The 11,921-nt window shown below is 44.0% G+C and overlaps 1 protein-coding gene across 1 annotated transcript; it reads right to left on the bottom strand.

Annotated features, from left to right (window-relative positions):
* Window positions 1-7,077: 7,077 nt before the first annotated feature.
* On the bottom strand, window positions 7,078-11,446 carry LOC149276484 (uncharacterized). Its single transcript, XM_089503592.1, has 2 exons — window positions 11,334-11,446; window positions 7,078-8,011 (listed from the first exon to the last, which is right to left on the bottom strand). Exons 1-2 carry the CDS (start codon window positions 11,365-11,367, stop codon window positions 7,446-7,448), a joined length of 600 nt encoding a protein of 199 aa, XP_089359718.1. The 5' UTR covers window positions 11,368-11,446; the 3' UTR covers window positions 7,078-7,445.
* Between the last annotated feature and the right edge of the window lie 475 nt (window positions 11,447-11,921).

The raw sequence follows: 11,921 nt of genomic DNA, 5'->3' as shown, positions 1-11,921 counted from the left end.
GGGCTTTTTCATCCACAGTTTTATGGTGGAGGTGGCCTATGACAAACCTCCTTTGAACACAGACTAATGAAGAACTGCCTTCAACTTGACCACTAGCGAACCTGTTAAACGTTCACATGATGAAGAGAGTTCTGCCTGATATATCCTATGATGCTTCTTCTGAGTTTCACTTAATTTCTTCAGGTAAAATTGTATTTATTTGTTAGACTGTTCTTATACTTTAAAAAAATCTTCTCCAGACAAAGGACTTGGAAAGAAGAAAGGTCCCTCCACAAAATTGTCTGGCCTTAAGATGAATGACAAAGGCATCATGCGAAATGAAGAAGAGACGGCGATCGTGAACCAGACAATTATTTCTGACCCAGAGGAAGGGAGCCAAGTGAGTCTGGGACACTTTTATGCAAGAGGTTCTTGGCCTTAGGAGAAAAGCCGCAATATGGAAAAGGGGCACCAGCTCATCTTTCTACTCTTTGTTCAAATGGACAGGTTTTCTCTGACCTACGGAGTCAAAGCAGCCCATTTGGATGTTGAATGCGGATTGGAGGATGACTCACATTTGCCGCTGGGATCTTACTGGCATGGCTACAGGAACATGGATCTCATAGAATCAGAGGACGACCTGGAACTAACTGACAAGGTACAGAAGAAGCCTATGCACTTTCCATGGGGTTTTAGAGTTGGGCAGAAGGTTCGCATCTGGCTGTCTTGCAAAGAGAGTTAGTTATTCCTCCCCACTAAGAATTTATCCTTAAAGTAACGGAGGTCAGGGCATTAAATCCACCCCAAACTTTTTACTCAACTCTCTTCCCCCCAATAAATTCAATGTCTTGGACAGTCAAGATTAAAACCAACATGGATTCACTGTCCCACTAAGATGGAACCCACTAAGGAGGTTGGATATAATGGGACACAGACCTTTGTCTTTAGTGAGAGCCATTCAATGAATTTTATGAGGCAAGTCAGGTTTATTTACATACCACCTTTCTACTGTAACAGTGAACAGTGACCATATTATCAATGGGGAATTTAATTAGCTCAGGGTCACAAGAGGAGGCCTGTTGCTACACCTCAGGGATCGGCCCTTCGATCTGGATACCAGGAACTAGAAATCCAGAAATGAGGCAGAGGCTCCAAGTACAATCAATGTCTCTTTTATTGGAAACAGGAGTTCAAACACGCACAGGCGCATACGCACATGCATTCATACAAGGCTCAGGAAATAACCTGGTAGATGTGGGATAGATAATAGGCTTTTCTTATGGTAATACTCACCTGATGTAGAGGTTCTATCTTGGGAAGTCCAATTTGTGTGAGGGTTTGCAAGTCTGCTTAATATTCAAAGCTTAGCAGACCAGGTCAGAGAGACTTCAAACTGACATAGATGTTGGCTGCAAAATGACCTGAGACTGACCTGGGTGAGGGAGGCAGCTGAGAGTGGCTGGCAGCAGCACATCCCTAAATTTAGGAGACCTTTTAAGGGTTTAACAGGGTCTCTAGACAAAGGGCAGTCAGTCTGAAACTGTTTGAAGTGTATTTCACATCTTAGGTCCATGTTTTGATCTCACCAAATGTTTCTGCTAGAGTAGGGACCCAAAATGGCTATGCAAATGCCATTCCTTTGATTCGAATGGCTCCCCCTCAATCACAAGAGAGAAACACTGCCTTAAGACATCTGCCTGATAGCAGCTAAGCAGCTCCTCTTCAGAGCTGGGAAAAGAAATTCGTTTACATATCAAAACCCATGGCTTCCCCTTGTTTCAGTGGGAACCTGTTATTTGGATCCCATGCTAGGGCCATACAGCTACTCAGGTCAAGATGCACTTTTGATATCAAGGTGCAGGTCAGAGCCTATCATTTAGATATATTAAAAGGTGCAGATCAATGCCTATCACTACTGGGGGGAAAAGTATATAAAGTGAATTCCTTACCAAAATAAACACACAACTAATAATAATAATAGTTTACTTATGCCCCGCTCTTCAACCAAGGCTATCAGAGTGGCTTACAAATTGTTAATTAGACATTTCCCAGATACAAGAGAATATTTCACTATACAACATTTTTGTTGGAGATTTGGGATATCTGCATTGCATATGTAAACAAAAATAGACACATCTCCCTTTAAACCTCCTGCATCTATTTGTAGAAAGGTACACAGGTCCAAATGATTTGTCTTGCTGGGTTTTCCTATCTGACATGATTTGGAAATCGTTGTCGAAACTCATTTGTTTGTTTATTGCATCATTACCTTTACGCGTCTGTTATTTCTCAGTGTTATGTTTATTAATACAGAATGAGAAGGAGAAAAACTGCAGTCAAAGAACATGCATTGTTGTTTTCCAATTACAAAAGAACAACCAGTAATACCATGATGACCATGTGAACCAGATGTGCCACCTACAACTTGCCCCCAGAAAACAATGTTCACATCAGGTTCAGAATCTCACATTCCAGCTCTTGCTTCTCCTGCTCCGGCAGGGAATTTTTATTAAAAAATAGGTGAGATTTTCTTTTCTTTCCTTTCCTTTTCTTTTCCCATCCAAAGGTCATGTTAGTTGAGAGATACAAAAGGCCACAGGAGAAGCAGCTCCAAGCCCAAGTTGACTACCTGCTGAATTTAGTCCAGAAATGGAGGAGAAAAAGGAGTGTGTGAAAGATAAAAGTGAGGCCAGTTGTGCCAAAAACCCAGTGTAGAAGCCAAGAGGAGCTGGACCAGGTCTTTTGCCTTGGAAAGAAGTTTTAGCATCTGCTTTTGTAGACTTGATCTCCTTCGGCAGATGCAAGGAGTGAGAGGGTGCTCAGGAAGGATCTTAGGTCTTTCCTGGGCACCTGCTGACTCCATGGATCTGAGGACGGAGACCAAGTCTACAAAAGTTTATGCTTCAGCTTCTTTTGCTCAGTTAGTCTCACAGGTGCCACAAGATGGCAAAGCAATTTAAGACAAGAGTGATTTAAGTGGGCTTAATCTGTATTTTAAATTATGGCAAATTAAAAGAGAAGAGCCAACAGCCTTTTAAAACAATTTGAAGCGAAACACATGCAGAAATTTGAATCAAATCCAATGGTCCCTGGAAGTACACCTCAGGACTGGCAAAGCCTTGCGGGGGGCAGCAGAGGCGCGGGCCCATTGCTCCTCCCCACCACGGGCCCCTACTCTCCCCCAGCTGAGAGACAGCTGGAGGCCAGGGGAAGGGCAGGAGGAGCAGGAGCAAAAGCATCTGCCCATCACCCCCCTAATTTCCCCCGGCTTCCAGCTGTCTCTTCCTGCCCTGGAAGCCCCACCTCCGATGGTGGAAGCCCCGCCCATGGATGGCAGAAGTCCCACCCACAGAGGGCAGAAGCCCCGCCCCCAGCGCGCGGACCTAGAAATGTTCAGCATCACCGCAAAAGAGGCCTAGGCAATGCAAAATGCAGGATGTTATGGTGACCCCAAGGTGAACCTATCATGGGGGTTTCTTGTGAGATTTGTTTAGAGGAGGTTTGCCATGGCTTTCCCTTGAGGCTGAGAGCGTATGACTTGCCCAAGATCACCCAGTGGGTTTACATGGCCGAGCGGGGATTTGAACCCTGGTCTCCAGATCCATCATCCACAACTAGAGGCCAGAGGAAGGGCAGGAGGAGTCCACTACTGCACCCTGGCTCCCGTCGTCTACCTTGCCAAGCTTTATTGTCTTTTTCTAGTGATTCAGGTCTTCTCGTGGCATGTCCAAAGTATGACAGGCTCAGCTTAGGATGGGTGACACCTTGCTTGAAAGGAGCACTTGTGAAACGGATCTTGGGGTCTTAGTAGACACCAGGCTAAACGTGTCAACAGTGTGGAGCAGCAACCAGAAAAGCTAGTATGATTCCAGGCTGAATCAGCAGGACTCTAGATCATAGGAAGTAATAGTGCCACTGTATTCTACTCTGGTCAAGCCTCCCCTGGAATGCTGTGTCCAGTTCTGGACACCAAGATTCAAGAAGATGTGGACAAGCTGGAATAATGTCTCCAGGGAAGGATGAGTGAAGATGATTAAAGATTTGGAAACCAAGACTTGTCCACAATACAAAATATAACTTTATTGGCCTCCCAAAATGGGGAAAAAGTTGCATCGTGCAAACTTTCAAAGCTTCACTGGCTTCTTCGTCCGGCAGAGATGCTAAGATATTGACTTATGTGACATTGGTAGCCAGAATCTTAATAGCATCGAAATGGAAAGAGAGTTCAATCCTTTTGGTGCAAGATTGGTCATTAAAACTATTGGAAATGGCTGAAAGAGACAAATGGATATGTCTCATGCATTTGTTTATTTATTTATACACCGCCTTTCTCCCAAGACGGCTCTCAAGATAAAACGCCTTTAAAACAATTTTTAAAAAACCAATTTAAAATAAGACCATTAAAACAGTATAAAATTAAGGTTAAACACTTACAAAAGTGAAAACGCATTATTTAATACATTTACCCCATATAAAAGCCATGAAACCCGAAAGCCTAGGGAAACTTGTCAGTATTTGGGAACTGGAAATGAAATATTTAAGTAACATGTTGGGAGAAATGTCAACTGTTGGTTTTCAGGATTAAGTAAGAGAAGCTGTTATATAGTTATTCAGAATTTGTGATGATCTGTATATTTAAGATAGATCCAAAAATCATTTGTATATAAGTAACAGCATTGATTCTACATTGTAGGTGCAGCCTTTATTATTATCTATTATCATGTGTATATGAGGAAGGAACATTACCAAAAATATGTATAAACACCAAGCATAGATATCTTAGGAAGGAGAGAAAGAGAATGAAAGGAATTCTTATGATATATTTTATGTCATTTTGTATGTCATGTCATGTTTATGTTATGTTTTAGGTTAAAATAAACGAATAACTGTTGTTGTGTGCCTTCAAGTCATTTCTGACTTATGGCGATCCTATCAGGAGGTTTCTTGTCACATTTCTTCAGAAGGGCTTTGCCTTGATCATCCTCTGAGGCTGAGAGAGTGTAGCCTGACTACGGCCACTCAGTGGCTTTCATGGTTGGGCTATAATTCGAACCCTGGTCCCCAGAGTCATAAACCAGTGCTCAAACCACTCTGTGATGGAGCCACAGGCCTACATGCTGCCTCTGATTCTATTCAGGCCCTGTACACACCGGCCATTAAGGCCGGCATAGGGACGGTGTCAGGGCATAGTGTCCTCAAGTTTCATGCCCAACTCTGCTTCCCAGGACGCTCTGATGCCATGTGCTGCTCCACATGACGCAGCCCCAAAGAAGTGCTGCATAGCTGTGGCAATGTGGCTATGGTGCCCTTTTGAGGGCGCAAAAAGGAGCTGCTTTTTGCGGCTCCTTTTCGCACCCTTGACAGGCCAGATCAGGGCCACGGGGTGAGCCTGCCGCAGCCCTGATCCATCGCAAAAAGGGGCGACTGCAGGCCGTCCCTTTGGGGTGGTCTGTAGAGCTTCTCAGTTAAGATGATAGTGAAGGAACTCAGTGCAGGCAGAGGCCATTCCCCTTCTTGCTCATATGGACAAAGGGCAATAAAAGACAGATAATAAAGCTGCACCTACACTGTAGGATTAATGCAGATTGATGGCTCCATGCTTTGGAATTCTGGGGGCTATTCTGTATACACTCATAGAATCATAGAGTTGGAAGAGTCCCCAAGGGCCATCCAGTCCAATCCTATTATGCCATGCAGGAAATCTCAATCAAAGCATCCCCGACAGATGGCCATCCAGCCTCTGTTTAAAGACCTCTGACGAAGGAGACTCGGCTGCACTCTGAGGAAGGAGTGTGTTCTGGTGTCAAATAGCTCTTACTGTCAGTTCCTTCTTCCTAATGTTGAGGTGAAATCTCTTTTCCTGGAGCTTGCATCCATTGTTCCGGGTCCAAGTCTCTGGAGCATTAGAAAACAAGCTTCCTCCCTTCTCAAGATTACATCCCTTCAAGAAACAGGGCTATCATATCACCTCTTAACTGTCTCTTCTCTAGGCTGAACACCCCCAGTTCGCTAAGGTGTTCTTCATAGGGCATGGTTTCAGACCCTTCATCATTTTATTCACACTCCTTTGGACATGCTCCACTTTCTCCACATCCTTTTAAAATTATGGTGCCCAGAACTGGACACATTATTCCAGGGTCTTTCCTCTGCTCCACTTTCCAGGAGGGAGGGGGCTCCTCAAAGACCTTTGTATATTTGGATCATGATCCCCTCCATGGCCATGCCTCTCTCTAATGGACCCCCGCCCTCTTTTCTCACAATAACCCCCTAAGTACTTGGGCCCCAAGAAGTCCTCCTCCGAGGAGGCAGGGATGGAAAGAGAGAGAGGAGGCCTGGCACCCCCCCCCCGCTGCCTTTCTTTGAGGAAAAAGGGGCTTCCTTCCTTCTTGTTATCCCCAAGCCCCCCCCCCCCCCCCCCCCCGCCAGAAGATCCTCAAGCCATTGTTCTAAAGGAACGAGGGTTGTCCCCCATTTCCATCCCTCAGAACAGACTGTGAGGGCAGCAATGGCTTCAGGTCTGAGACTGCGCATGTGCACATACATCCAAAGGCCCCTTCTGATCATGTGCAGGGATCACCAGGACCTTACTGCTGCTGCTGTTATTCCACTGGCGGCCTTTGAGGGAAGGGAAGGAGTGTACTGGGGTCCAGCAGCCTCCCCTCCCTCCCTTCATTCCTTCCTTCCTTCTTTTGAGGAGATTTTGAAGAGGCTGCAACGGAGCCCAGGAAAGGCAGGAAAGGAAGGCTCTGCTTTGGTAATAGTCTCTCTGTGTATAGTGTATATACACAGATAGATAGATAGATAGATAGATAGATAGATAGATAGATAGATGTTTCTCTCTGCTGTTCTTACAGCTGGGAATGGAGCTGAGGATTGAGGAGAGAAGAAAGTGTCAGTTTTGTGCATATTCACAAATTCTGTGCATCAAAGAATCCAGTGTGTTGAAACAGCAAAGACCTTTATTGAAAACACATATCAGAAATATGTTTAAGCCAGAACTGCCAGAATATATTGAAACCTCAAAACCTAAAACTCCACCTTCTACCAAACCAAGCCCCCACCTACAATTCCCATCATCTATCCCCCACTATGAGCCCCACTTTGCCATCCTTCTCACACACACCATCTCTCCCTGCCCCAGACATTTGAAGAAACTAGCTCCCTTTCTGTTACTACCGGTCCCCAACTTTCTTTGGCTAAAATCCCACAAATTCCAAATGCTATCATTGCTATTCTAGATAGCTGCAACAAATCCCAGCCCCCCTCTAACTAACCTAAACCACAGTCCATAATCCCCAGCCAAATTTATAACCCAAAACAATTGGCTATACTAGTAGCAATTAAAACCTAAACTTAACAAAACATAACTTTAAAACTTTATTTGAAATTTTGTCAATCTTCTTGTTTTCTGTACTTTTTATTGTAAAATTTAATAAAGATTATTAAAAAACAAAAATAATGTTCCTTCACTGCTTGGATGTGTGTGGCTCCTCTCCTGTGTAGCCTCTCTGGTGATTGAATAGGCCTGACCTCCAAGAAAAACATTTCCCACAATGCTGGCATTTGTATGGCTTCTCTCCTGTGTGGATTCTCTGATGTTTCACTAGGTCGGACTTCAAAGAAAAACATTTCCCACAATGCTGGCATTTGTATGGCTTCTCTCCTGTGTGGATTCTCTGGTGTGTCAGTAGGTTTGACTGCTGAGAAAAACCTTTCCCACGATGCTGGCATTTGTATGGCTTCTCTCCTGTGTGGATTCTCTGGTGTTTCAATAGGTTTGACTGCTGAGAAAAACCTTTCCCACAATGCTGGCATTTGTATGGCTTCTCTCCTGTGTGGATTCTCTGGTGTGTCATTAGGCTTAACTTCCAAGAAAAACATTTCCCACAATGCTGGCATTTGTATGGCTTCTCTCCTGTGTGGACTCTCCGATGCTTGACAAGGATCGACTTGTATGCAAAATGTTTCCCACAATTTTGACAGTTGTATGGCTTCTCTGGTGTGTGGGCTCTCTCATGACTGACAAGTTCTTCTGTAAAGAAGGGTAATGATAGACAATACTGAGTTAAGAGAGGAAAGTGTTAGCCCAAGATTTAGCCCTACGTTCAGGCCTCCCTATTTGATATTAAATTAGTAAAGTTGGAGTGGGTGACCTGAGCAGGACCCTGTTGCAGATGCCTCAAATCCATGAAACGATTATATCTTTACTCACAGGAGCTGGCAAAGAAGAGATTGTGGGGGAACTACCTTGAGGTAATCAATAGAAGCAGATAGTCATACAGACTGTTGAATAAAGATTCTTTAAAACATGTGTAAAATATTTTGATTGAAAAGTGGCATCATTTCCTGTGAGGCGGCCAGAGAGTGCTGTGTCTGAGCACATGGCATGATGCAAGCTAACTGCAGCGGATGCTTCATGCTGTGTGGCACCAGGAGATGAATGACAACCAATAGAGTATACAGGACACATCTGGATTGTTGTGGATAGGATTGGATTGGAGTTGTGTATACAAGAGATGGTGAACATGATGGAAGTCAGAGAGGAGAGCTTGCAGATCTTTTTATTATTTTGCATCTCCATTTATTATTTTGAGCCTCCAAAGATTCGGATGAAATCAACTGTGTCTGTGACTTATTTTTAAGTGTGAAATGTGGTCAGTGCATTGCCAAAACCTGTATCTGGAAAGTTGTTTCCATATTGTGCTATGTTATTGTTGAGCTGCATCTGGGAGCATCGTGCTCACATTGTGCTGTACATTGGCTTGTGAATGGGACTGGAATTCAGAGCCAACAAGGACCTGAGGACCAGTGTGCTAATCTCTTATGTCAGAGGTATTTGCACCAAGCACCCATTGCATTCAATTTGATTTTGGACCATATTTTCTCCACCCAGAAAACATTCTAAAATGATTTAAACCTTATAGAAAACTTGGGTTCTGCCCACTAGCAACAATTTCACTATAAAGATCAGGCCCAACTGACTGTTCTTCAGCGTCAGTCCAGTTGCAGACAGACACTTTCTTGGTTTACACTGCTAAACACCTCACTACACTGGCCAGCTCCACTTGTCATGGGAGTTACTGGTTTCTTTCCCCATTCTGGACCCTCAGCAATTGGAATCAAGGTCCATCTAGGTTATTTATTACCATTAGGAAAGCCTAACATCTATTCACCACTCCCACCTTTGTTAGCTAGTTTTTTTGTGTGTGCGTGAACACCTATATGTGTGTGTATGCATGTACAGTGCACCTGTGTCATAGGTGGGCATGCCTTACGCGGATTTCAGGATACACAAAAATGCACACTGGGAAAAGGGGCAGTTTGCCCCATAAGGGTTAATCACGCCTGTGGCGGTGGCGTGTGCAGCTGCTCCACTGCGCGGAGCCCTGTTCATTTATATAGGGCTTGAGAATGCATGTAATCCCCCTAACAGAACGGGATGACTCCCGATGTCACTGTTGCCTCAGTCTCTCCTCTGAGCTAAGTATGAAATTCCCTTAAAAGCATAGCACTTGGCAGTGTCCTCCCCAGACTCCATCATTTCGGGTAACAAAGAGCCTCTGGAATCAACCATGGAGCTAAGGAAGCTCAGGTATGAAAATAAACATTAGAGAAAAAGGAATTTTTCTGTCACACTTTCCTTTCTTCATAGACATTGCTCAAAATTTCTAAATGGAACCCATTAATATGTTTGAAAACAAGGCCCTGAGCTGGTTCTCATCAGTTCAGTTCTTAAAATCTGTCATGTTCGTGGCTGTCTCCCAATCCCCAAGGCCCCTCTCCTGCCCCTTCCCAGAGGTCCCTTCCTCTCCGGACAGAGCTAGGCAATCCTGGCTTTACTCCTGCTTTCCCCTCCTGGCTCCCATCTGCCAGATCCCCTTCCCTTTCTCCCTCTGCTCTCCTTCCCTCTTGCCCATCTGCATCACTTCAGCATCTCATTTTCAGCATCTTTTCCCTGTCTTTATATTTTTTAACTTTCCCTCTGTCTCTCCATCACAGACACATACCCACAGAGTGTGATGCATAAAAGGGATACTTTGAGGCCCATTTGTTGAGAAAGGCAGGATAATCAATATACAAATAACTCATTGGCAAAGGCAGAGTAATGGGGCTGGGACCTTGACTCCAATTTTGGTGAGGGTCAAGCGTCAGGGAGCAGCCTTAAAACATTATAAGACAGGCATGGACTACTAATGGGATTTGGGGGAGATCCCGGGGGGGGGGGGGGGGGGGAAGGGATGAAATAATATTTTGCCCCTCAACATCCCACAGCATCCCTTTGAGGAAGTGGAGGCCATTTTGCCACTGTTGGGCCCTCTCTGAACCATTGCAGGCCCAAGGGAGGGCTTTCCCCCAAGAAGGCTCTCCAGAGCCTCAAAAGGATGGAAGAGGAGCCAAAAAGGTAGGAAACTTGCTCAGGGATGTCCTGAGTACCATTTGGGTGAGAAAAGCATTAATGTCCATGGCTCCTTTCCATAAAATCCTAGAATTGGCACTTTAGGATGGAGTATTTAGAATCCTTAGAAACTGGAGAGCAGTAGTGCCTCACTGAACTACAGATTCAAATATTCTACAGGATGTTGCTATCACAATTAAACTAGGCTTGAAAGGGATCTAGGACTCCTAGTAGACCGCAAGTTGAACATGGGCCAACAGTGTGATGCGGCAGCTAAAAAGGCCAATGTGATTCTAGGCTGCATCAATACAAGAATAGTTTCTAGATCAAGGGAAGTAATAGTGCCACTCCATTCTGCTTTTGTCAGTCCTCACTTGGCATAATCCTGTGTCCAGTTCTGGCCCCACAATTCAAAAAGGATGTTGACTAATTGGAGCATGTCCAAAGGAGGGCAACCAAAGTGGTGAAGGGTCTGGAAACCATCAAGCTCTATGAGGAGCAGCTTAGAGAGCTGGTTATGTTTTGTCTGGACAAAAAAAGTTAAAGAGTGGATACGATATCCATGTTTAAATATCTGAAAGGGTGTTATGTTGTGCAAGGAGTAGGCTTGCTTTTTGCTGCTACAGAGAAAAGGACACACCGCAGTGGATGCAAGCCACAGGGAAAGAGGTTCCATCTAAACATTAGGCGGAATTTTGTGACAGTAAGAGCACTTTGACAGTGGAATATACTCCCTTAGAGTTTGGTGGAGGTCTTTAAAGAGAGGCTGGATGGCCATCTCTTGGGGGTGATTTGAATGTGTATTCCTGCATGGCAGAAGGGGGTTGAACTGGATGGCCCTTGTGGTCTATTCCAACTCTATGACTCTATAATTCTAGTGGAACCAAAGCGACATGATAATATAGTATGAAAAGGCCCTCAGTCTTCATAGAAAGAGCAATGGATTCAAGTTCCTTACCTACAGAAGCCACATTCTCATAATTGTCCATCATTACATAATTGTACAAAAGTTTCTGTTTCTTCGTCAACAGATTCCATTCATCTTTGGAGAAATATACTGCCACATCTGCAAAGGTCACCTGAAATAGAAAATAGCCCTCATCCAGAGAGTGACTAAACAAAAGGGGAGGAAAACACATGGTGCATCCAAATATTATTTCATCACTTCAGTATTATTCTAGGAAATCAACTTTAAATTCTGTCAGCAAGAAAAAAGCTACTGACTTTGAGATCAGTTTGTCTTGAATCCTTTTAATATAATATAAAATATAATTAAAAATTTAATTTAAATCATGGCTGGGATATTCAGGATGGATTCAGATACTGAGAATCCCAACACATATAGTACATTTAGCCACAAAAGAATTATGGTGCATTTAGCCATTTCTTGCCAAATTTCAGAGGCAAATGTCATTTTAAAAAAACAGTTCTGGGGAGCACTCTGGACTTGAGGGCCACTGAGCCCACCCCCAATTTAGATCCAGAGATAGTCTCCCATATCCCCAACATTTTACAGACAGAAAAAGCAAGGCACATGTGGACAAGC

This window comes from Sceloporus occidentalis, unplaced genomic scaffold (genome assembly GCF_023333645.1).
Source record: "Sceloporus occidentalis isolate IW3139 unplaced genomic scaffold, rSceOcc1.0.p SCAF_237, whole genome shotgun sequence".
Classification (NCBI taxonomy): domain Eukaryota; kingdom Metazoa; phylum Chordata; class Lepidosauria; order Squamata; family Phrynosomatidae; genus Sceloporus; species Sceloporus occidentalis.
This window is presented reverse-complemented; position numbering and strand designations above follow the sequence as displayed.

What these genes read in the sequence shown, in the direction of transcription:
- LOC149276484 (XM_089503592.1), bottom strand. Translation starts at nt 11,367, where the DNA reads ATGATGGACAATTATGAGAATGTGGCTTCTGTAG. An exon ending in TGAGAATGTGGCTTCTGTAG is followed by an intron (nt 8,012 to 11,333) that starts GTAAGGAACTTG and finishes CCTTCTTTACAG; the next exon opens with AAGAACTTGTCAGTCATGAG.